Source organism: Mobula birostris, chromosome 2 (assembly GCF_030028105.1).
Source record: "Mobula birostris isolate sMobBir1 chromosome 2, sMobBir1.hap1, whole genome shotgun sequence".
Classification (NCBI taxonomy): Eukaryota; Metazoa; Chordata; class Chondrichthyes; order Myliobatiformes; family Myliobatidae; genus Mobula; species Mobula birostris.
In genome coordinates this window covers 224,097,868-224,124,564 of record NC_092371.1, presented here as the reverse complement: position 1 = coordinate 224,124,564, position 26,697 = coordinate 224,097,868, and the positions used below count along the sequence as shown (strand labels likewise).

General features: G+C 40.5%; 1 protein-coding gene across 3 annotated transcripts in view; it reads left to right on the top strand.

The window, feature by feature from the left end:
* The window catches only part of lama2 (laminin, alpha 2), a 399,772-nt gene that overhangs the window by 87,964 nt on the left and 285,111 nt on the right, over positions 1-26,697 (top strand). For all 3 annotated transcript variants that reach the window (XM_072251541.1, XM_072251540.1, XM_072251542.1), the window contains one exon: positions 1,613-1,725. In XM_072251541.1, the coding sequence (XP_072107642.1) occupies positions 1,613-1,725 (113 nt within the window). The remainder of the gene's footprint in view (positions 1-1,612; positions 1,726-26,697) is intronic.

Sequence of the window (26,697 nt, the reverse complement as noted above, 5' to 3'; positions counted from 1 at the left end):
GGCAATTCTAAAAAAACAATACAAACAACATTAGAATCCCACCAACCCTGTACCTTATACACAACATCAAAAATATGAATAAATACATCCCATCTTGACTAAGAGACTTTGGCGTACATGTGCTTAACTCCCAAACACATATAGGCTCCTGAAACGAGTTCTCCTCACTCACACTACGTGAACAGAGATTAACACGTTCACATTTAGTTATGAAACAATAAAGCAAGACAAAAATAAACTTTTACAATAAATTTTAGAATATTTTGCCTTGTAGTTTAATTATTAGAAAGACTAACCTACTAGGCCAATAAAGAACTTTGCACAGCCATGCTATCCAGCGCCAATACCTTACTCGCCAAATCTAAAGCATCCACATGTGAAACATGTCAAATTACTGATATTCTAGATTTTCAAACAAGTAGAAACAAACTTTCATGGATATCAAATATTATTCACCTTTCCCCACCGTACTTCTAGCACATGACATCGTAACTCTTCTTTGTACTCCACACGTGCATAATGGCATCACTGTTTTCCCTTAAAGGCACTGGCAGCTGTTTTAGTATTATCAGGGTGAATACATAAGTGCACTTTAACAATAAGAAATGATATTCAAAGATCACCTAGTTACATATATATTTTAGATCCCAAACATTTTCCTTGTGTTGGTTTATATGTCTTTAGGCAAAATCATTTGTGTGTTGATCCACGAGAACGTGAGAGATAGAAGCTGGAGCAGTCTTGTCTGCTGCACCATTTAATAAATCATGGCTGTTGTTAACTCGGTGCTGCTTTCCTGCATTAACTTGTGTCTCAATATTTAAAGGAAAAATATTCACTACCATCTCATCACGATTGAGATAATTTAATACTCAAGAATATAACTTGTTTAACTGGAAACAATCAAGGAAAGCAACTGATGATATACATATATAAACTAAATCTTTACATGTGTTGTTGATTTCTTCACTTTCAGCTCCATTTACTCTCTGTTCTAAATGATAGCAGTCCCAACTCAATTTTAGTCAGGTCCTGTTATTTGAAAAAACATATTTGGAATTATGAATGATTGCCTGGCTGCTTTAGTTAGATGTGTGCAATGGTAATTCATGCATATTGTAGCCTTCTCACAAGATTGGGTTGTATTAAGTTTATATAGCCTAGACACACATGAATGGATGCATGCACAAACGCACTACTTTTCTTTTCAAAATTATCTGCTGTGCAATCCCAATTCAGAAACCTACTCGTGATTTGTATCTCCCAAGCTGCCATCCAATTTCCAACTCGTGTAGCTTTGTTTTCTCTGGAGCTCTTCAAGAAAATATCAAGTCCCAGACCTGTGCAAGCTGACGTTCTGTGATAAAAGGGAAAAAAAAATTTCCATGAGTTGATTGCACCCAAAGATCCCATCCAAAACATTGTAGAAACCAAGTTGCTCAACCTTTCTGCAGCCTGCAAACTCGCAAAGTTAAGAAATTCACTTTTCTTTGTACTTATCTGGAATTTTGATTAAACATTAAGTCATGAATATAAAACATCTATACATTTGGCTGGGCGACCAGTTTATCAGCATTAAAATTCTGATTATTTTTTCCAATTTATTTTGCAGAACGACATCCAATAACAAATGCAATTGATGGCACAAACCGCTGGTGGCAAAGTCCCAGCATAAAGAATGGAATGGATTACCATTACGTGACTATCACTCTGGATCTTAAACAGGTAAAATTGTTCAGTTATCTGTCATTTTCCTTTTATGTTGAGAGCTTAGAGTTAAAAATCTCAACAATGAGCAACTACAGTAAATAGTGTGTAAAAGAAGAAATATACTTATCTATAAGTTATTACTTGTAAGTTAAGAAATATACTTATCTAATTACTTATTCTGAGATCATGAATCAATAGAAAATTGATTTATTTAGAGATACAGCACGGTAACGGGCTGTACTGGCCTAACGAGTTCATGCTACCCTATTACACCCGTGTGACCAATTAACCTTTTGAACTGTATGTCTTTGGACTGTGGGAGGAAACTGGAGCACCCAGAGCAAACCCACGCAGTCACAGGGAGAATGTACAAGCTCCTTACAGACAGTGGTGGGAATTGAACCCAGGTCGCTGGCATTGTAAGGTTGCTATGCAACCATGGCACCCTACAATTCTTTTCCCTCTCCCTCTTTCTCCCTCTTTTCCCATTCTTTGGAAAATCAGGAACAGCTCATGAGAGAGAGAGAAACTCATCAAAAAAGCATGCAGATAACCTGGAAAATACATTTTTAATTTGCCTAGTGTTCCTTTCTTGGAAGTATAGTCAAAATTTTGTATGCTCCTTGGTCAAATTTTTTCCCCATACATTTGTGTGATACTCCCTTGAACTTACTGATGCAGCCAGACTTGTGTCTCACTCGCTGTCCCCTTCCTGTAAATTTACATTATGTCTTCCTGTCATAAAGTCTGGAATTTCCTGACAAGTAAGAATTTGCAATCATCATTTCATCATCTATAGCCTCAAAAAAATTCCAAATAGTCTCCTTAACATCCTTTGGAAAATAGGCCACATAAAATAAGTGGGATGTAACCTGTAGAAACTAAAGGAAAGCACTGAACTTGTGCCAAATCCCTCCTTTAATAAGTTAAAATAATCTGATGCTATCAACCTCGTTTTGTTGTTTTGAAGGAACTACCCAAAGAGTACCCCACCCATGTTGTTTTCCCATAGCATTGCTAACAGTTCAACTTTAAATATTTAAATAATTCTCTTCTGGTCCTCACTGTTATGACGAAACAATTTCTATTTTCACACTCTTGAAACCTTTCCTAATATGCTGTGGATATCCTCATGCTCTAGACAAAACATTGGATTTGCTAATTTTCTGAGTTCCTCTCAGAATCCCACTTAGTTTCATGTTGTTGGTTCTCTCCTCCAGATCATTCACACGCATTCTGAACAACTGTAGCTCAAGCACTGATCCAGTGTTACCTTGCTGGTGTTTGCCTGCCAGCTTGAAAATTATCTATTTACTTCTCTGGTTTTAGTGTCACAGCCAATTTTCAATTAATGCCAGTATACTACCCCGAATCCTGTGAACTTCAAACTTTCACACTAAACTCTTACATGGGACTTTATTAAAAGCCTTTCAAAAATCCAATTATACCACATCCACTAATTCTCCCATATATATTCCATCATTTACATCCCTTGCCAACCAGAAGAGGTTTGTCAGATGCAGTTTTGCTCTCATATTCATGCCAGGTTATTGTTAATCCTCTTAAAATTTTGTAAATTTTCTGTTATCAGGTCCTTTATAATAGAGCATAACATTTTCAATATTAAAGATGTTCAGCAAACTGATCTATCCATTTCTTTCCTTTCTCCTTTTTTCTAAAGAGTGGGCAATATTTGCCTCCCCTTAGAATGTAGAAACCCTTCAATGATTGCAGAATTTTAGAAATTAGCAACCAAAGCATACATTATTTCCATCTATACCTATTTTAATATTTTAGTGTCAATATTTTAATTAGGGCGTGCTTTTATAAACATCTTGGCTATGTATTTTGCCTCATAGCCTTACTAACAGCCTACCATTTTCATAGTAGTGTTTCTGTTTAGACATTGCTGGGCAAGTCTTTTTGAGTAAAATTCATCCTGAAGTACCAGAAACTTGGTATTCTGCTGGGTCCATTTGTTCAACTGTGGTGTTGGTCCAAGATCAGGTTAAACTAGTTCTCTGAGAATCGTGGTCACTTTTAAGAAATAGAGTACATTCCTTTGGCATTTCACTCTCGATCCTCTTTGGTTCTTGACTCCAGCCGTGTGCAATACTTCTAGGTTGAGCAACCAACTATCATTTATTCAAAAACAAAAACATACTGGTCCTGTTTGTTATGTTTTATAACTCCAGAAACTAATTGAAAGAAGAACCCAGGAGCCAAGGATATTTGCTTACTTGCAGTAGTTTTCTCTTCTTTTAATGAGGCGCTCATATATGACACGGTGGCATGATAACATACGCCATTCACCTACTTTTTATATATAACCCATGATGTATTATGTAAACAAAGAATGCCTAATCGAACAATAAAATTACAATATTACTCAAATATTAAATCCACTACTCTGCTCCCTATTTAGCTATAAACTCTATCTCAAGATAGAACACCTCAGCTTAAATATATCATGTATTGCTCTCAAGTTATCATAGAGTGTGTGTGGGTGTGTGGATAGACATACATATACACGGTATACTGTATAATACAACTTCTCAAGTTGACATAACCTTAAGATTCGGGGGAGTAGATTTAGGATGGAGATGAAGAGGAACTGTTTTTACCAGTGACCGGTGAATCTGTGGAATTCTCTGCCCAATGCAGCAATGGAGGCTAGCTCAGTAAATATATTTAAGACAAGGTTGGATAGATTTTTGCATAGTAGGGGAATTGAGGGTTATGGGGAAAAGGCAGGTAGGTGGAGCTGAGTCCATGGCCAGATCAGCCATGATCTTATTGAACGGCAGAGCAGGCTCGACAGGCCAGATGGCCTACTCCTGCTCCTATTTCTTATGTTCTATACGGGCATCCACGGCGGAGTAAAATTTAAACTCTGGGACTACAGTAAGTGGTTCTGGCAGCTCTGGACACTTTTCTTCTCCAACAATTGACTCGGCTGCCGTCAACTGATCAATATGTTGTCTCCAGATGACACTAGACACAATCTCCACTGTGTAGGAGAGTGGTCCAGTTCTGTCTTTAATCTTTCCAAATACCCAATTTTGATGATCTCTGTAGTCTCTCATCAGTACTGCTTGTCCAGGAGTGAAACATTGAAACCTCCTTGTTTGGGGAGTCCTCAATTTGTCTCAGCTGTTTGTCCTGCATACCCATTCTGAGATTGGGTTTGACGAGATCCAAGCGTGATCGTAAGAGGTGACCCAGGAACAGCATAGCTGGTGAGTTGTTGGTTATGGAGTGGGCTGCATTGCGATATACAAGGAGGGACTTGGCGAGCTTCTAATTCAATGTCGTTGAATCAGATTCACTGACTTTGCTTGCGGGGAATTCTTTAGACTCTGACCAAACCTTTCTTCTTAGCCATTTGTAGCTAGGTGGTACAGTACAGATGTAATGTATCTTATTCTATTCCTTTTCAGGAGTGACTGAAACTGTTCCACAACAAACTGTGGTCCATTGTCACTGAGTAAGTTTTCTGGAATTTCAGTCCTTGAGAAGAGGCTTCTCAACGTCAGTAGTGAGTGAGGCTGTAGTGGAGGCCATTGGGAACACTTCTGGCTACTTTGTAGGTACATGCAATACTACCAAAAAAAATTAGTGCTCATGAACAGTCCAGTAAAATCCACATGAATCCTCTGCTAGGGTAATGCAGGCCATTCCCAAGGATGGAGACACAATGCTTCTGGCTTCTTCGAGATGTGATGACATCCAAAATCGTGCATGGCAAGCTGGTTGATCAGCTGTTCTATCCCAGGCCGCCAGACAAAGCTTCAAGTCAACTCTTTCATTTTGACTATACCTAGCTGACCAGCATAGTCAATACTTGTCAATTCCTCCAGTACTTTGGCAATCAGCTTGGATGGTACAACTCTTAATCCCCACAAAAGGCAAACCCCATCAAGGACAAGTTCATCCCAGAACTGTAAAACTGGGAGAACAGGAATTTCTGCTGTACATTCAAGACATTTTGGGTTGCCATGTGTACCTGAGACAGTGTGGGGTCTATTTTTGTTTTCCTTTTGATCATCTCTGCTGAAGCAGGGAGATGTTCGATTTGCATTGGTGAGAACATGTCAGGAGGAGTAAATTTTTCAGATATTTCATTTTCGAAGGTAAAGGGACAATCTGTCAACATTTCCATGATTATTTGTCCTCTTGCATTCGATCTTGTAATTGTTTCCTCAAGGAAAGAGAGCCTATCTCTGCATTTATGCTGAAAATAGACACAAGTGATTGATGATCAGTAACGAGGGTAAACTTTCTCCCATACAAGTACTGGTTGAAACCTTTTCCCAAACCAGACTCAAGACCTCTGGCAATCTGTGTGTAATTGTTCTCCGCTGTGCTAAAGGAAACAGGATATAAAATCTATGAGGTGTCACTTTCATCACTTATGACAGCACCTACACCATAGGCAAAGCGTCACAGGCAAACTTCACTGAACAGTGTGGATCATAATGTGTGAGTACCGTTTTCCCTTTGTCTTTTGGAAAGCCACCTCACACAGCTTTGTCCATTGCCATTTCTTCCTCTAGTAATGAGTTCAAGGAGTGGAGCATAGCAGCCAGATATGGTGGGAACTTGTTATAGCAATTGACAAATCCTAAAAAGGACTGCAGCTGTGATATGCCCTTTGGCCTTGGAGCATCCACCACTGCTTGAATTTGCTCAGCACACTTGTGTAATCCTTGTACATCAGTGGTGTGACCACTGTAAGTGATGCTTGGTTTAAAGAATTCACATTTGTCGCATAGTGCTCTGAGTCCATAATCTTCTAATCTTTTAAACACTGTCTTGAGGCTTTGGAGATGTTCCTTGTCATTCTCACCAATAACAATGATGTCATCCAGGCAACACTTGGTGCCTGGGCAGCCTTTGAGTACATGGTCCATAGCTTTTTGCCAGAGAGCAGTTGCAGATGCTGCTCCAAAAATAAGCCTATTTTGGTGATAAAGCCCTTTGTAAATGTTTATGATGAGACACTTGTTAGATTCTTCTTCATCTTCCATCTGTAGGTAGATGTTAGCTAAGTCCAGTTTGGTGGAGTGCTTCCCTCCTGAAAGGTTTGCAAAGATATCCTCTTTCCTTGGCAGAGGTATTGATCTACTTTCAGTTCTGGGTTGATGGTGACCTTAAAATTGCCACAGATTCTGACAGACCCATTCTTAGTGGCTACTGGGATCACTGGTGTTGTCTTTGGGCTCCACTTGAACTTGGAAAGAATTCATTCATCCTCCAAGCAATCTAGCTCACTGGATACTTTGTCATGGATGGTATAAGGAACCAGACGTGATTTGTAAAACTTTGGTGTGGTATTTTCATTTAACATTGTTTTACCCTTGATATGTTTGAGTTCTCCAATGTTGTCTTTGAACACTGCTGTGGGAACATCCAATACCTTTCTGAATTTGGTTTTGGTTGACCCTATTGCAGGGAATGTTGCATGCAAATGGTGGATGGATCTCCAATCAGGCTGTAGTTGTCTTAGCGAATCATGGTCCCACAATGCTGGCCCTCCTGTTTTTACCGCATACAAACAAAATGTAGTCTGTTGATTATTGTATTGCACTGTTATAAATGTCATTCCCATGGGAGTTTTTTTTTCCATTATAAGTTCTTAGTTGTACACTTGCAGGCATCAGTTATCTTTGAAATGCTATTCAAACTTATTTTGTGGAATGACTGAAGCAGCCGAGCCAGTGTCCAATTCAATTTTAATTAATTTGTCGTTCACTTCTGGTGTAAGCTTCTCTCCTTTTAGTTTTCACATCATAAATCTCAAGGTTACCCAATCTTGTGTCACTCTCAGCATTATCTGATTTTTCATTAACAACATGCAGATTAATGCTCTTTTTGAAACTGAAACTTGACTTTTTATCTTTATCTCTTCCCTGTGTAGTGTATTTATTTTTGTCTGTCTGACATGCTCTTTGTATGTGGCCTACTTTGTTGCATTTTCTGCAAGTTTTACCTTTAAACCTGCATTGGTCTGGTGTATGTGAGCCCTTGCCACAACAGTAGCATAATTTTTTTTTCAGTTGGATAGGTTTATGCTTAAACATTGCAATTTTGTTCACGCTCACTTCTATTCACTTCTCTGGCTGCTATTTCCATTGATAAAGCAATTTCAACTGCTCTTTTAAATGTGAGTTGTGCCTCAGTAGACTGTTTTTGAATGCTTTCTTGTAAGACTCCACCTTACAAATCATCTCCCAGTGCATCATTAAGCCCATCACTGAATATACAATGCTCAGATAATTTCTTCAGTTTAGTCACATGAGCTGAAATGGACTTATACTCCTTTTGATTCTACTCATGAAACCTAAAGCATTCTGCATTCAACAATGGTTTCAGTTCTAAGTGTTCCTGCATTACATTCATGATATCAGCAAACCTCATTTTTGCTGGTTTGGTTGGAGCAGTTAAACTTATAAGCAAAATGTATGTTTTTCCACTGATTGCACTCAGCAACACTGGCAGTTGCTTTACATCTGCTATTTGATTTGCCTCAAAATGCGACTCAATTCATTCAATATACATCATCTAGTTATCTGTTGTGCAATCAAACACATCTGTCTTTCAAAAGTAGCTTGCCTTTTCTGCTTTTATTATTATTATTATTATCATCATCATCACCTGGCACTTAACTGTTCATAAACTTACGGCCATATTCTTTGCTTGTTAGTTTCATCCATTTTCTGCCTTTTATAAAACTTGAACATTACTCTTCCCTTATGAAAAAAATGTGCCATGCTTTTTATAACTCTCTCTCCCCTTCTGAAGAATGTGTTGCACTCTCTTTTAAATTTGAAAGTCTTTCTCCTGTTCTGAAGAAAAACGTGCTATGCTTCAACAGGTAGGTAGTCGGCTCAGGTTCATTTTGAAATTTCCTTGTTGCCTTATTCTGTTTTGTAACTCCAGAAACTAATTGAAAGAAAAACACTGGAGCTGGCGAAACTTGCCTACTTAGCTTTTGTTTTATTTAGTGAGGCGCTCACATATGTTTTGGTAGCGTATGCCATTCATGTACTACTTACAAATAACCCATGATGAAATATGTAAACAGAGAATGCTTAATCAAACAATGTTTACAATATTACACAAATATTACTGAAATATAAAGTACATTGCACTATTCTCAAAGAACGTCTAACAGTGATGGAAGGTGGGGTTGAATTGGATAATCCCTTTGCAACTGACAGAGATATAATAGGGTGAATGGTTTCCTTCTGTGTTATAAATTGTTGGTTTCTATGAATTAGTAAAACAAGTAAAGGAATTGCAAAAGCATTATTTTCTATCCCATATTGTTATTATTAAAATTGTTGGCATTTGAAAAGCATGATTTTTATTTCAATGTAAACAACACTCGATTTTGCCCAATATGTATATCAGCAATACACACTACATTTCTAGTGTGTAGTTTTTGACTTGTGACTTCTCCATTATTGTTGACTTGCCATCGGAAGTGAACCACTTTCATTGGTTTATAGGCGAATTTCAATTCACTGAGTGATTCTGTTGTGTATAATGGCCACCTTAGCATGCTTTGACAGCAAATTCAGCACAAGGTATTAATATACAGATAATTCATTGCTGCTGTAGGTTTTTCTTAATCTCACAACATATTGTGACCAGTAAGTGCTACAAATAGGTATTTGATTCTTGTTATTAAAATTTCTGAAAATATTTTGTCAACAGCTTTTAGTTTAGTATTACTTAAGTGCAGATGCACACTTTAAACTGCCTGTTATAAGTGAATATATTCCTCAAAGCATAAAGGAGAAATGACAGTTTGCTTTTCTTGCAAATGGACTACCTTATTTATTTCTGTAAGACGTAGGAGCAGAATTAGGCCACTCAGCCCATCGAGTCTGCCAACCACTCCATCATGGCTGATTTATTATATCTCTCTCAACCCCATTGTCCTATCTTCTCCCCATAACCTTTGATCCCTTGATTAATCAAGAACCCATCAACCTCCGTTTTAAATGTACCCAGTGACTTGGCCTGCACAACTATCTTTGTCAATGAATTTCACAAATTCACCATCCTCTAGCGAAAGAAATGTTCCCTCATCTCAGTTGTAAATGGATATCCCTCAGTTCTGAGGCTGTGTCTTCTGGTCCTAGACTCCTCCAATATAGGAAACATCTTCCCCACATCCACTCTATCTAGACCTTTCAATATTGGAAAGGTTTCAATGAGATTCCCCCCTCGTTCTTCTAAACTCCAGTGAGTACAAGCCCAGAGCCATCAAACACTCCTCATATGTTAACCCTTTCATTCCTGGGATCATTCTTATGCTCCTTCTCTGGACACTTTCCAATGCCAGCACATCTTTTCTTAGATCAGAGCCCAAAACTGCTCACAATAGTACAAGTGAGGCCTCACCAGTGCCTTTATAAAACTTCAGCATTACATCCTTGCTTCTGTGTTCTAGTTTTCTCAAGATGAATGCTAACATTGCATTTGCCTTCCTCACTACAGACTCAACCTGCAAATGAACATTTAGGGAATCCTGCATGAGAACTCCCAAGCCCCTTTGCACCTGTGACTTCAGAATTTTCTCTCCATTCAGAAAATAGTCCACACCTTTATTCCTTCTGTCAAAGTGCATGACAATGCTCTCCCTACACTATATTGCACCTGCCACTTCTTTGACCATTTCCCCAGTCTAAGTCCTTCTGCAGTCACCCTGCTTCCTCAACACTATCTGCCCCCCACCTATCGTAATTCTTTCATCCAAGTCGTTGACAAATAATGTGGAAAAAATGGACCCAACACCAATGCCTGCGGCACGTGATTAGTCACTGCAGCCAACCAGAAAAGGCCTCCTTTATTCCCACTCTCTGCCTCTCACCAGTCAGCTGATCTCCTATCCATGCGAATATCTTTCCTGTAATATCATGGGCTCTTATCTTGTTAATTTGTCAAAAGTCTTCTGAAAATCCAAATAAACAACATTTCTTATTTGAAAGATTAAAAGTAGAATTAAAAAAAACGAAGATCTTGGTGTATTTCAGCTTCTGGAAAATCACAATAAAATCCTGCAAACGCTGGAAATCTGAAATAAAGCAATTCGAGTTTAATTGTTATTCAGCCATACATAAATACTCATGAATACAGCCAAATGAGATAGCATTACTACGGGGCTAAGGTGCAATACGATCAGTACACACAAAATAGCAAGCACAATAAAAACAGTATCACGATCACGGGTTGAAAGAGTCGCAATAACTCGCACTCTCAATCCACATTCAACTACAAGGGAGCCCATCTCTCACTGAGCAAAGATGGGGCAGCAGTGACTAGACTGGATGCTGAATACTAATCCCCCCCCCTGTTGGAACAGGCTGACCGCAATGCTCCCCCTCCCCCATGACACTGCGACTTGAGGCACATACAGGACAACAGACCCATATAGAATATCAGTAAAACACAACATTGCAGAATATGCGTGTATATAGACCAGACGCCCCCCCCCCAAGCATATTGAGAATGACCCTGACACCAGGCCTGAGGCCTAGTCCTTGAATATACAAACACACATAGAATATTAGTATATATGTATATAGTTCAGATCTCTCAGTCCCTTTGAAATCTTCAATTGGCCACGACTGCTCCAGTGGAACGCACTGGCTCAGATGCCTCTCCCTCGGCGGCTTGAGGCCTTGAATCTTTTGAGTGCAGCCAAAAAAACTGCAGTTGACCGCTGCAGAGGTTGTCTTCAGCCGAGCAAAAACCTGAGAGTGCGGCATCAACTCCATCATGGACACTGTGCTGCACCACCTCCAGTGAAGCACTACGACTTCGTCCCCTCACTCTGGGCAACTGCAAGCAGGCAACCTCATGACTTGAGGCCTAGTTCTCGCTGCGATCCGATCCTGCTCTCATCCAATAAATAAAACTTGCGGCATACCAGATTAACAATATCCAAAGGGGCCTTGCGATCACAGTATGCTGGAAATACTGAGCAGGTTGCACAGAATATGTGGAAAGAGAAAGAAACACGACCATTTCGGGTCAATCGTCCTTCATTGTTTTCATCTGAAATATTAACTTTGTTTCTCTTTCCACAGATTCTGCCTGTCTTGAATGCTTACAAGGATTTTCTGTTTATTAGGAAAGGCAGAGAACTTGCATGTATGCAGAAAGGTCAAAGAAAATTCTACAAATAGAGTATAAAAGAGTACAGCACAGAAAAAGGCCATTTGGCCCACAATGAAATTCTGAAATGTATTCCCAAGAAAAGAGCAGCATAGGAGTAGAATATTTAGCACTTCAAGCGTGCTCCCTCATTCATCAAAGTGTTGATTAATTTTCTCATTAATTGCCTTTTCCATGCATTATCACCAGAACTTCGCACTTAGTATCCAGAAATTTATTTATCTTGTTGAATGGAGATGCTGGCTGAATCTCAGAAGCCCTCTGAAGGCGAGACTATATCAGCAATTCGCTGACAGCTGCATTTAGAAGTTTCTTCTCTCTATAGGTTTAAATGGCTTTGAGCGCTGGTAACTGAGTCCAGGTACAGTTCTGTAATTGGTCAATGAGAACACTTTTTCTTCTAATCTCTGGAAACCCCGCTGCCCAGCAATACCCCAATTTCATCCTAGCCTATTCACAGGACTGTTTTTAATGACCAATTAACCTACCAACTGGTACATCTTTGGGCTGTGGGATGAAACCAGAACATCCAGAAGAAACCAATGTGGTCACCTAGAGAACATACAAACTTCTTACAGGCAGCAGCGGGAATTGAACCGAGCTTGCCTGTACTGTAAAGCAATGTGCTGCCTAACATGACATTCAGTCCCCTTAGCCAATTGTTCTGTACTTATTCCTGTAGTGCACCTCTAGTCTTAACCTGACAAGTTGAGAAAGGTTATTTCTGTGATAGTGGAGAGCAAATTTTTTGTTTACTTGCTATTGATTGGCTTGCAGAGCAGATTCTGGTTAATTGGGCTCTCAGATAATTGGGTCAGCCGCTTATTTGGAACAACTCTTTTTTTTTAAAAAAAAAAGCAAAAATAAATCAAGAAAATATCCAGAATTCCCCTTGTTTATTTGGAACACTGTTTCCTGCTCCAATTAAGTGGCAAAGTATTCCAAATAAACAAGGGGAATTCTGGATATTTTCTTGATTTATTTTTGCTTTTTTTTTAAATAACACTACTTGCATGTTAGTGTTCAAAAAGAAGTGATTTTTGTCACTGATAGTTGGCGAGACAAACAACTCTGAACTGTTTTTCTCACCACAGTTTTAAGCATTCAGGGTTAGAGATGTCAGAAATGGCCAGGAGTGTAAATGAAACTATTTCACTACTTCAACAAGTTAGGAACTATAAAGAATTTGAAGATATTATGTTTGAATGTAGTCCATTATCTATACTGATTTTATTCATTTATAGTCAACCAAAAGAGCATGTCAGCATACAATGGCTGAATTCTGGATAACTATTCGGAACTAATGCAGTTTTATAATACTGTAGTAGTTTTGGTAGCATTCTAATTTATTTCATATTTCATCTAAATACATAATTTGTTACTTAGTTAAATAATCTTTTTTATACTTTTTTAACTATTTCCATGAAACTTTGACTAATTGGGGCAGCCGCCTAATGGGCCAAAATGTATGGGTCCTGATGTGTCCCAATTAACTGGAATCCACTTTTTGCTTGGGAGATGTCAGCAGTTCCATGAACTTCAGATTTTCTTGGCTCAAGTGCTGTTAATATTTGATCTTCCCGTGTGAATATGGAAGTTCTAAACTTACTGGGTGAAGTCCACTGGATTTCCAGCTGCGCTATGACGCAGGACTCCCTGTGAAGACCAGGATGGAACCAGAGGTTATTGAGATTTCCCAGGGCTTATTCTGTAAAATTTACTCTCATTCATCATTTCTCATTTTTAAAATTAATATTTTACTTTCTTAATTTTATTTGAATGAAGGTTTAAATATTAATTCTTCGGAAACACCTGAAGCAAAAGTGATAGAACATTTGAAGGTGAAATTTTGCTGGCTGTAAAAAAATTTTCTCAGGGAGATTAACAGGCAGGATTTGATTTGGTTTACTCACATCGTTCCATTACATCATTCAAATTTGTGCAGTTACCACAAGGTTTTTCCTCTCAACTCTGTGGTTGGTGACCAAGTGAGAAGTTTCTGCTCCAGGTTCCAGCATCTGCAGGCTCCAGTGTCTCCAACGTTGTTCATTTGCATTCAACTGGTATAAGATTCGATGGGTGACTTGTGAGGCTGGCTTGCGATCCAGTAAAAGTAGAATAATCACCATTAAGGTGCCTGTCCCTGGAGCTTGATGAGATCAATCCCAGATCAGTGAGAGATGATTGTTGGGCTTTAACACAGATCTATTTCATTCTCTTCAGCTACAGTTGAGGTCCCAGAGGATTGGAGAATAGCCAGTGCTGTTCCTCTGTATAAGGAAAGTAATCGGGACAAGCCAGGAAATTATAGGCTGGTAAGCCATATATCAGTTGAAGGGAAATGATAAGAGGATATTTTTAAGGATAAGGTGCATTGCACCTGGTTAAGCATAGGCTTATCAAGGTTGTCAGAATAGCCTTGCGCTGGTGAGGTCATGGGATTGACTTTGTGAGGTGATTAAGATGATTGGTAAGGTTAAACATAGAACATAGAATAGTACAGCATAGTACAGGCCCTTTGGCCCACAATGTTGTGCAGATCCTTAAACCCTGCCTCCCATATAACCCCCCCCACCTTAACTTCCTCCATATACCTGTCTAGTAGTCTGTCAAAATTCACTAGTGTATCTGCCTCCGCCACTGACTCAGGCAGTGCATTCCACGCACCAACCACTCTCTGAGTACAAAACCTTCCTCTAATATCCCCCTTGAACTTCCCACCCCTTACCTTAAAGCCGTGCCCTCTTGTATTGAGCAGTGGTGCCCTGGGGAAGAGGCGCTGGCTATCCACTCTATCTATTCCTCTGATTATCTTGTACACCTCTATCATACCTCCTCTCATCCTCCTCTCCAAAGAGTAAAGCCCTAGTTCCCTTAATCTCTGGTCATAATCCATACTCTCTAAACCAGGCAGCATCCTAGTAAATCTCCTCTGTACCCTTTCCAATGCTTCCACATCCTTCCTATAGTGAGGCGACCAGAACTGGACACAGTACTCCAAGTGTGGCCTAACCAGAGTTTTATAGAGCTGCATCATTACCTCGTGACTCTTAAACTCTATCCCTCGACTTATGAAAGCTAACACCCCATAAGCTTTCTTAACTACCCTATTTACCTGTGAGGCAACTTTCAGGTATCTGTGGACATGTACCCCCAGATCCCCCTGCTTCTCCACACTACCAAGTATCCTGCCATTTACTTTGTACTCTGCCATTGAGTTTGTCCTTCCAAAGTGTATCACCGCACATTTCTCCAGGTTGAACTCCATCTGCCACTTCTCAGCCCACTTCTGCATCCTATCAATGTCTCTCTGCAATGTTCAACAATCCTCTACACTATCCACAACTCCACCAACCTTTGCATCATCTACAAACTTGCCAACCCACCCTTCTACCCCCACATCCAGGTCGTTAATAAAAATCACGAAAAGTAGAGGTCCCAGAACCGATCCTTGTGGGACACCACTAGTCACAACCTTCCAATCTAAATGTACTCCCTCCACCACGACCCCCTGCTTTCTGCAGGCAAGCCAATTCTGAATCCACCTGGCCAAACTTCCCTGGATCCCTTGCCTTCTGACCTTCTGAATAAGCCTATCGTGTGGAACCTTGTCAAGTGCCTTACTAAAATCCATGTAGATCACATTCACTGCACTGCCCTCATCTATATGCCTGGTCCCCTCCTCAAAGAACTCTATCAGGCTTGTTAGATATGATCTTCCCTTCACAAAGCCATGCTGACTGTCCCTAATCATACCATGATTCTCTAAATGCCCATAGATCCTATCCCTAAGAATCTTTTCCAACAGCTTTCCCACCACAGGCGTAAGGCTCACTTGTCTATAATTACCCGGACTATCCCTACTACCTTTTTTGAACAAGGGGACAACATTCGCCTCCCTCCAATCCTCCGGTATCATTCCTGTGGACAACGATGATATAAAGATCCTAGCCAGAGGTTCAGCAATCTCTTCCCTCACCTCGTGGAGCAGCCTGGGGAATATTCCGTCAGGCCCCGGGGACTTATCCGTCCTAATGTATTTTAACAACTCCAACACCTCCTCTCCCTTAATACCAACATGCTCCAGAACATCAACCTCACTCATATTGTCCTCACCGTCATCAAGTTCCCTCTCATTGGTGAATACTGAAGAGAAGTATTCATTGAGGACCTTGCTCACTTCCACAGCCTCCAGGCACATCTTCCCACCTTTATCTCTAATCGGTCCTACCTTCACTCTTATCATCCTTTTGTTCTTCACATAATTGAAGAATGCCTTGGGGTTTTCCTTTACCCTACTCACCAAGGCCTTCTCAAAGGGATGAGGTCCTGAAAGGAGAATATAGGGAGCTAGGAAGGGAGTTGAGAAAAAGGACCGCAAAGGTAGTAATCTCGGGATTACTGCCTGTGCCACGCGACAGTGAGAGTAGGAATGCGATGAGGTGGAGGATAAATGCGTGGCTGAGCGATTGGAGCAGGGGGCAGGGGTTCAAGTTTTTGGATCATTGGGACCTCTTTTGGCGCAGGCGTGACCTGTACAAAGACGGGTTACACTTGAATCCTAGGGGGACCAATATCCTGGCAGGGAGATTAGCGAGGACTACTGAGGTAACTTTAAACTAGAATGCTTGGGGGGTGGGAATCAAATTAAAGAGGCTAGGCGTGAGGAGGTTAGTTCACAACAGGGGGATGGGAACCAGTGCAGAGAGACAGAGGGGTGTAAAGTGAGGGTAGAAGCAAAAAGTACTAAGGAGAAAAGTAAAAGTGGCAGGCCGACAAATCCAGGGCAAGCATTAAAAAGGGCCACTTTTCAACATAATTGTATAAGGGATAAGAGAGTTGTAAAAGAGCGCCTGAAGGCTTTGTGTGTCAATGCAAGGAGCATTCGTAATAAGGTGGATGAATTGAAAGTGCAGATTGTTATTAATGATTATGATATAGTTGGGATCACAGAGACATGGCTCCAGGGTGACCAAGGATGGGAGCTCAACGTTCAGGGATATGCAATATTCAGGAGGGATAGACATGAAGGAAGGGGAGGTGGGGTGGCGTTGCTGGTTAAAGAAGAGATTAACGCAATAGAAAGGAAGGACATAAGCCGGGAAGATGTGGAATCAATATGGGTAGAGCTGCGTAACACTAAGGAGCAGAAGACGCTGGTGGGGGTTGTGTACAGGCCACCTAACAGTAGTAGTGAGATCGGAGATGGTATTAAACAGGAAATTAGAAATGTGTGCAATAAAGGAACAGCAGTTATAATGGGTGACTTCAATCTACATGTAGATTGGGTGAACCAAATTGGTAAAGGTGCTGAGGAAGAGGATTTCTTGGAATGTATGCAGGATGGTTTTTTGAACCAACATGTTGAGGAACCAACTAGAGAGCAGGCTATTCTGGACTGGGTTTTGAGCAATGAGGAAGGGTTAATTAGCAGTCTTGTCGTGAGAGGCCCCTTGGGTAAGAGTGACCATAATGTGGTGGAATTCTTCATTAAGATGGAGAGTGACATAGTTAATTCAGAAACAAAGGTTCTGAACTTAAAGAGGGGTAACTTTGAAGGTATGAGACGTGAATTAGCTAAGATAGACTGGCAAATGACACTTAAAGGATTGACGGTGGATATGCAAAGGCAAGCATTTAAAGGTTGCATGGATGAACTACAACAATTGTTCATCCCAGTTTGGCAAAAGAATTAAATCAAGGAAGGTAGTGCACCCGTGGCTGACAAGAGAAATTAGGGATAGTATCAATTCCAAAGAAGAAGCATACAAATTAGCCAGAGAAAGTGGCTCACCTGAGGACTGGGAGAAACTCAGAGTTCAGCAGAGGAGGACAAAGGGCTTAATTAGGAAGGGGAAAAAAGATTATGAGAGAAAACTGGCAGGGAACATAAAAACTGACTGTAAAAGCTTTTATAGATATGTAAAAAGGAAAAGACTGGTAAAGACAAATGTAGGTCCCCTACAGACAGAAACAGGTGAATTGATTATGGGGAGCAAGGACATGGCAGACCAATTGAATAATTACTTTGGTTCTGTCTTCACTAAGGAGGACATAAGTAATCTTCCAGAAATAGTAGGGGACAGAGGGTCCAGTGAGATGGAGGAACTGAGCGAAATACATGTTAGTAGGGAAGTGGTGTTAGGTAAATTGAAGGGATTGAAGGCAGATAAATCCCCAGGGCCAGATGGTCTGCATCCTAGAGTGCTTAAGGAAGTAGCCCAAGAAATAGTGGATGCATTAGTGATAATTTTCCAAAACTCGTTAGATTCTGGACTAGTTCCTGAGGATTGGAGGGTGGCTAATGTAACCCCACTTTTTAAAAAAGGAGGGAGAGAGAAACCGGGGAATTATAGACCGGTTAGCCTAACGTCGGTGGTGGGGAACCTGCTGGAGTCAGTTATCAAAGATGTGATAACAGCACATTTGGAAAGTGGTGAAATCATTGGACAAAGTCAGCATGGATTTGTGAAAGGAAAATCATGTCTGTCAAATCTCATAGAATTTTTTGAGGATGTAACTAGTAGAGTGGATAGGGGAGAACCAGTGGATGTGGTATATTTGGATTTTCAGAAGGCTTTTGACAAGGTCCCACACAGGAGATTAGTGTGCAAACTTAAAGCACACAGTATTGGGGGTAAGGTATTGATGTGGATGGAGAATTGGTTAGCAGACAGGAAGCAAAGAGTGGGAATAAACAGGACCTTTTCAGAATGGCAGGCGGTGACTAGTGGTGTACCGCAAGGCTCAGTGCTGGGACCCCAGTTGTTTACAATATATATTAATGACTTGGATGAGGGAATTAAATGCAGCATCTCCAAGTTTGCGGATGACACGAAGCTGGGTGGCAGTGTTAGCTGTGAGGAGGATGCTAAGAGGATGCAGAGTGACTTGGATAGGTTAGGTGAGTGGGCAAATTCATGGCAGATGCAATTTAATGTGGATAAATGTGAAGTTATCCACTTTGGTAGCAAAAATAGGAAAACAGATTATTATCTGAATGGTGGCCGATTAGGAAAAGGGGAGGTGCAACGAGACCTGGGTGTCATTATACACCAGTCATTGAAGGTGGGCATGCAGGTACAGCAGGTGGTGAAAAAGGCGAATGGTATGCTGGCATTTATAGCGAGAGGATTCGAGTACAGGAGCAGGGAGGTACTACTGCAGTTGTACAAGGCCTTGGTGAGACCACACCTGGAGTATTGTGTGCAGTTTTGGTCCCCTAATCTGAGGAGAGACATTCTTGCCATAGAGGGAGTACAAAGAAGGTTCACCAGATTGATTCCTGGGATGGCAGGACTTTCATATGAAGAACGACTGGATGAACTGGGCTTGTACTTGTTGGAATTTAGAAGATTGAGGGGGGATCTGATTGAAACGTATAAAATCCTAAAGGGGTTGGACAGGCTAGATGCAGGAAGATTGTTCCCGATGTTGGGGAAGTCCAGAACGAGGGGTCACAGTTTGAGGATAAAGGGGAAGCCTTTTAGGACCGAGATTAGGAAAAACTTCTTCACACAGAGAGTGGTGAATCTGTAGAATTCTCTGCCACAGGAAACAGTTGAGGCCAGTTCATTGGCTATATTTAAGAGGGAGTTAGATATGGCACTTGTGGCTACGGGGATCAGGGGGTATGGAGGGAAGGCTGGGGCGGGGTTCTAAGTTGGATGATCAGCCATGATCATAATAAATGGTGGTGCAGGCTCAAAGGGCCGAATGGCTTACTCCACCTATTTTCTATGTTTCTATACCCCCTTCTTGCTCTTCTCAGCCCCTTCTTAAGCTCTTTTCTTGCTACCCTATATTCCTCAATAGACCCATCTGATCCTTGCTTCCTAAACCTCATGTATGCTGCCTTCTTCCATCTGACTAGATTTTCCACCTCACTTGTCACCCATGGTTCCTTCACCCTACCATTCTTTATCTTCCTCACCAGGACAAGTTTATCCCTAACATCCAGCAAGAGATCCCTAAACATTGACCACATGTCCATAGTACATTTCCCTGCAAAAACATCATCCCAATTCACACCTGCAGGTTCTAGTCTTATGGCCTCATAATTTGCCCTTCCCCAATTAAAACTTCTCCTGTCCTCTCTGATTCTATCCTTTTCCATAACAATGTTAAAGGCCAGAGAGTGGTGGTTACTGTCCCCCAGATGCTCACCCACTGAGAGATCTGTGACCTGACCCAGTTCATTACCTAATTCTAGATCTAGTATGGCATTCCCCCTAGTCGGCCTGTCAACATACTGTGACAGGAATCCGTCCTGGACACACTTAACAAACTCTGCCCAGTCTAAACTATTGGAACTAATCAGGTACCAATCAATATTAGGGAAGTTAAAGTAACCCATGGTAACAACTCTGTTATTTTTGCACCTTTCCAAAATCTGCCTCCCAATTTTCTCCTCGGTATCTCTGCTGCTACCAGGGTGCTTATAGAATACCCCCAATAGAGTAACTGCTCCCTTCCCGTTCCTAACACACCCATACTGACTCAAAAGAGGATCCTGCTACATTACCCATCCTTTCTGTAGCTGTAATAGTATCCCTGACCAGTAATGCCACCCCTCCTCCCCTTTCCCCGCTCTCTATCCCTTTTAAAGCACTGAAATCCAGGAATATTGAGAATCCATTCCTGCCCTGGTGCCAGCCAAGTCTCCGTAATGGCCACTACATCATAATTCCATGTATGTATCCAGGCTCTCAGTTCATCACCTTTGTTCCTGATGCTTCTTGTATTGAAGTACACACACTTTAGCCCTTCTACCCTACTACCTTTATTCTGCTTCTCTTTCCTCAAAGCCTCGTTATATGTTAGATCTGGCTTTACTCCATGCACTGTACTTGCAGTTCTCACATGACCTTTATCTCCTCCACCTCGCTATCTGCTCTAACACTCTGGTTCTCCTCTCCCTGCAAATCTAGTTTAAACCCTTCGGAGCAGCACTAGCAAACTTTCCTGCAAGGATGTTAGTCCCCCTCCATTTCAGGTGCAACCCACCCTGTCGGAACAGGTCGCACCTTCACTGGAACAAGGCACAATTGTCCAGAAACATGAAGCCCTCCCTCCTGCACCAACTCCTTAGCTACGTATTTAGCTGCATTATCTTCCTATTTCTAGCCTCACTAGCACGTGGCACGGGTAGCAATCCTGAGTTAAGGCAGTGGATGTTGTATACACAGGATTTAGTAAGTCTTTTAACAAGGTTGCTCATGTTATGCTGATCCAGAAAATCACGGCACATGGAATCCATGAAGTCTCAAATAGACTGACTTGGATATAAACAGAGCATAGTGGTGGAGAGGTGGTTTTCTGTCTGGAGGTCCGTGACCAATTGGCTGTTCTGCGATTAATTCTGAGACCTCCGTTTGTGGTTTATATATTTTTTGGATTAACAGCTAAATGGGGTGGTTAATAAGATTGCAGATGACACAAAAGCTCACTGAGGAAGATTGTCAAAGGATGCAGTTGGGAACATGGGCAGAAAATTGGCAGATTGAATTTAATCCAGATGTTGTATTTTGGGATGTCAAATGTAGGGGAAAAGTAAACAATACATGGCAGGATCCTTGGGAATATTGATTTGCAGAGGGATTTAAAGATGCAGAGGCTCAGCTGCAAGAAAGTGGCTACTCAATTAGGGTGGTAAAGAGAGCATATGGCTTACTCCTTCAGTCGGACCATCGAGGAGAAAAGCTGGGATGTCATGTTGCAACTGTATTTAAAATGTTGGCTAGACCATAATTGGAGTATTGTGTGCAGTTTTGGTTGCTAAATTAGAGGAAGGATGTGGGGGCTTTGGAGAGACTGCATTAGAGGTTTACCAGGATTTTGCCTGGATTGGAAAGGTATAAGCAGATGTTGGATAAATGTGGATAATTTTCTCTGGCGCAATGGAGGCTGAAAGGAGACCTGATAAAATAATATAAAATTATGAGAGATTTAGATGGTCAGAATTTTTACCCTGGATGGAACTTTTAAGTTGCTCAACTTAAAACTTGCTCAAATACAAGAGGGCATAGTTGAGCTGCGATTATTTTAAAGGAGATTTACGAGGGAATTTTTTTTACACTGAGGATGCACTGCCGGGGGAAGTGGTGGAAGCAATTCATAGGAATGTTTAGACCACAAGACCATAAGATATGGGAGCAGAATTAGGCCATGTGGCCCATTGAGTCTGCTCTGCCATTTGATCATAGATGATCCTTTTTTCCTCTCAGCCCCAGTCTCCTGCCTTCTTCCCATATCCCTTCATGCCCAGGCCAATCAAGGATCGATTAACCTCTACCTTAAGAATACATAAAAACTTGGCTTCCACAGCTGTACGTGGCAAAGAATTCCACAGATTCACCACTCTCTGGCTAAATAAGAGGCATTTAGTTAGTCACATGAGTCGGCAGGGATGGAGCGGTATCCACCACGTGTAGGTGAGTGTACAGTTTAAATTGACATCCCAATCAGCAGATGGAATGCCTAAGGGCCTTTTCTGTACCATACGGTTCTATATTCAGTGTGTTTGGGGAACAGATGGGGTCTTGACTCCCAAGTTCTGTTGTAATTTTCTAAGTTGTTTTAGATCTGAAGCCATGTTGATAAATTTTAACATTAGGTTGGAAGTTGTGACATTGAAAGAAAAATATATAAATTCACCATAGACGAGAATAAAGAAGTTAATCAAAGGTAAGAGCAATAATAGGAGGGTAAGTAAATGAACCAACATGAAGCAACACACATCAAAGTTGCTGGTGGACGCAGCAGGCCAGGCAGCATCTCTAGGAAGAGGTACAGTCGACGTTTCGGGCCGAGACCCTTCGTCAGGACTAACTGAAAGAAGAGCTAGTAAGAGATTTGAAAGTGGGAGGGAGAGGGGCAGATCCAAAATGATAGGAGAAGACAGGAGGGGGAGGGATGGAGCCAAGAGCTGGACAGTTGATTGGCAAAAGGGATATGAGAGGATCATAGGACAGGAGGCCTAGGGAAAAAGAAACATGAAGTAATGCTTTTGTTTTCAATTGATTTAGAGTCATGGAAAATATAGCACAGAAACAGGCCCTTCAACCCATCTAGTCCATGCTACTTGAGAAAAAGATCCCCAAAGTCCAACTTCTGAGGACTACTTGGAGGAGGATTACTCAGTTGACATTCTACATGATGCCCCATCAATTATCGTATTTGTTATTTATGCAAATATGAATAATTTCATGCCCAAGAGTAAAATGATTTTTCAGCTGTATTGAAAATTATTAGATTATAAATGCTATTTGTTCACCAAGAAGGTTTTATACAGAGGCTATAAAAACTATTTAACCACCAACCCCCCCCCCAGAAGTTTTCATGTTTTATTGTCATACAACATTGAATCACAGTGGATTTAATTTGTTTTTTTTTTGATACTGATCAACAGAAAAAGGTTCTTTCGTGAAAAAATGAAAACAGATTTCTACAATTTGGTCTAAATTTATTACAATTATTAAACACATAATAATTGTTTGCATAATTACCCACCCTCTTCAAGTCGGCATTTAGTAGATGCACATTGGCAGCAATTATAGCCTTGAGTCTGTGTGGATAGGTTTCTATCAACTTTGCACATCTGGACACTACTATTTTCCCCAATTTTCTTTACAAAACTGCTCAAGCTCTATCAGATTGCATCGGGATCATAAATGAACATCCTTTCTCAAGTCCAGCCACAAGTTTTAAATTGGATTGAGGTCTGGACTCTGACTTGGCCACCCCAGAGCATTAACTTTGTTGTTTTAAGCCTTTCCTATGTAGCTTTGGCTTTACGCATAGGGTCATTGTCTTGTTGGAAAACAAGTCTTCTCCAAGTCACAGTTCTCTTGCAGACTGCATCTGGTTTTCCATGATTACTGTGATCCTCATAGATCTATGTTTCAAAATAAAATAAATTCTAAAATGATACAAATAATTTTATTAGTTTTTTAATGTTTCAGCATTTACCTGAACTTCCTGGATTCTTGTGTTAGATATGCTCTATCGACTGTTCAAAATGTTAATTTAAAATAATGTGCTCCTTGATTTAATGTCTGGGAATTTTTCAGTATAGTTGGCTTCTCAGTATAATTGCATCACTATTGCATAGTGAAGGTGATTTCTGCAAACTCAAAGCAACTGGTGTAGATATAGATATTTATAATTTATCCATCTAGTATGGAACAGCCCTTTCTGGCCCAACAAGCAGTACTGCCCAGAACCCTTCGATTTAACACTAGCATGCTCACAGGACAATGTACAATGACTAATAACCTACTAACTGGTACACCTTTAGATTGTGGGAGGAAATCAATGTACCCGGAGGAAATCCATGTAATTCATGGGGAGAATTTATAAACTTTATCAAGTTTGACAGTCACATGACCACCATTGACAAACAAAATCTAGGGCAATAGAGAATGCCTTCAAATGAAATCTGGGGGTTTATTATTTTAACACAAGATTTAATAAGAGTCTGTTAAGCAAAGCGGAAGGAATAGTGCTTCATGAAATTTATTGTCAGACTTAATGATCCACCTAAAATCAGAGGTAGGGGCTCTGGTATATTTTCTTTTACTAAGGCCATCTTAGTTAATAAAAACATGAGACTAAAACAGAATCTTCCAAGTATGTATGATCCAACAAGAGCCCATCAGGTGCATTCCCCAATCAAGTTTGGGTATATTTTGTATTAATGTATTATTCTGCTTGCATTAGCCATTTGTAATTGAAATATGATAACCATCTGTTTTGTTAGAGAATTTTACCTTTTATTTTTGAGTATGATTCTGAAGATATTGGAGAATAAATATGGGTACAAAACTGATTTTTTTATGGCTCACTTGCTTTTAACACTAAAGTTGAAAATCTTTGGAAATTGATTGACAACTGACAGATTTTTCTGGCCGACAAGATGCACTTGAAGTGAAGGTTAAGAAAATTGCATGTCAACTGGAGCATAAATCACTTTTGTATTGACAGCATATGACAGTATTAACTGTCAATCAATCTTTTTTTCATCTCAGAATACTTTTAATTCTTAATGGGACTTTAGGAGAATATTTCTAACTCAAAATTCTTTCGGTGCTGGATGCCACTGTAATACAGTCTAATCTTTTGAATTGTTCAGCATTTTTAAACCTTTATTAAAATCTCATTCATATTATGACAATATGCATCATAATTTATATTTACAGGTTTTAAGACAGCATAATAACCAGTTAGAAGTTATGTATTTTGTGCGGAATCTTTAAAATCACCAATTTCAAAAAAAATAATTTATTTAGTGTTTAAGACATTTGCTTTCCTGCATTATAGTCCATTAGCATACTATTTCTCAAACAAAGCTGGCAAGTTATTTGCTGCCGTCCTTTGCCTGGGGTTGTTGTGTTATTGATCATTAGAACCTTTTTGAAGTCGATTTATTTCTTGAACTTTCATTCTTCCATCTGGCAGTAAGTTTTCTCTTCCCAAAGTTTTTGTCCTAATTGATTAACCAAGACTGGAAACTCGCCATGTGTTGAGACACAGATGGTGGTTCAGATTATCTCTACTTTATGGTTTATATATTGACGCATTAGTGTATTACATACTTAGTTAAACAAACAACAATGTAAGTGCAACCTGCTGTCAAATATGGATAGGTAAAATTCTTATTAGATAGATCATACAATATATATCATTGCCAGTGAAAACAATTGATGGTAACAATTCATAAATATCACTGAACTTAACTTAGAGTAGTTTATTTTCCATTACTAAATAGTTGGTGGGGAAAGAAAATCCTTGAAATATTAATCAACTGGAATTAGATTAATCCTTGCATCATACATCGGGGTGCTCTTTTCAGTTACCTGATGAGGTAACCGTAGCCTTTGGCCAGGGGCAGATGTCGTCAGGTGGTGCCCAACTTTCATCGAGTGTTTTGACCCTTAATCACTACACTCTCCAGTTGATGGTTCAGCAGTGGTGGGCAAGTCACTGCCCATCTGCTCCTGACTTCCAGCACAGCTCCTCTCGCCTGCTCCATGTCCAGAAAGAGGCTCCTTCTGCTTCATTCTCCGTCCTGTGAGCTGCTTGGTTTCCTGCTGTCTTCATCAAGGCCCAGCACAGACAGCAACCTCCATGTCGACCTTGCTGGGAACCCTCTACAGCCGATCTCCACGGGGACTAGTCACGTCTGCCATCCTTTGTCCCCGCACTCCTGGACTAAGGACTGGTACTTCAGGACCTTCCTCTTGTGAGCCTCCTCGCATCCTTCCTCCCACGTACTGTGAGCTCCACCAGGATGATTTTCTTGTCTTTGGTGGACCACAGTATGATGTCTGGTTGAAGTGTGGTTGGCACCACCTCCAGGAATCTGCAGCTCCCTCCCCACACCAATGCTCATCTCCCATGATTTGGCAGTTTGCAGCAGACTGGATCTAGGCCCATTTGATAGGACTGATGTGGCCCTTGCCGTGATGAAAATGATTGCCCTGTTTGCCTCTCTACGAACTGGTCTCTCTTTACAGCTCGGCTGAATTTATATCTTTTCTTGACATTATAAACAGAATAAATGCTTTATTGAGGACAACTCCGTATTCAGTTGTCTGAATATGGAGCAGCAAATCATAAATACAAGATAATGCAGATGTTGGATATATGTGTTTCTCTGGATGTGGAGCTTTTTTTAAATAGGCAATATGTACAAAATTACTCTATTTCATTTATGGGCTATAGATCTCTGTTCAGAACTGTAGTTGTGGTGCTTCAGTTATTGTCCCTGAAGAAGGGTTTTCAAATTTGAATAAC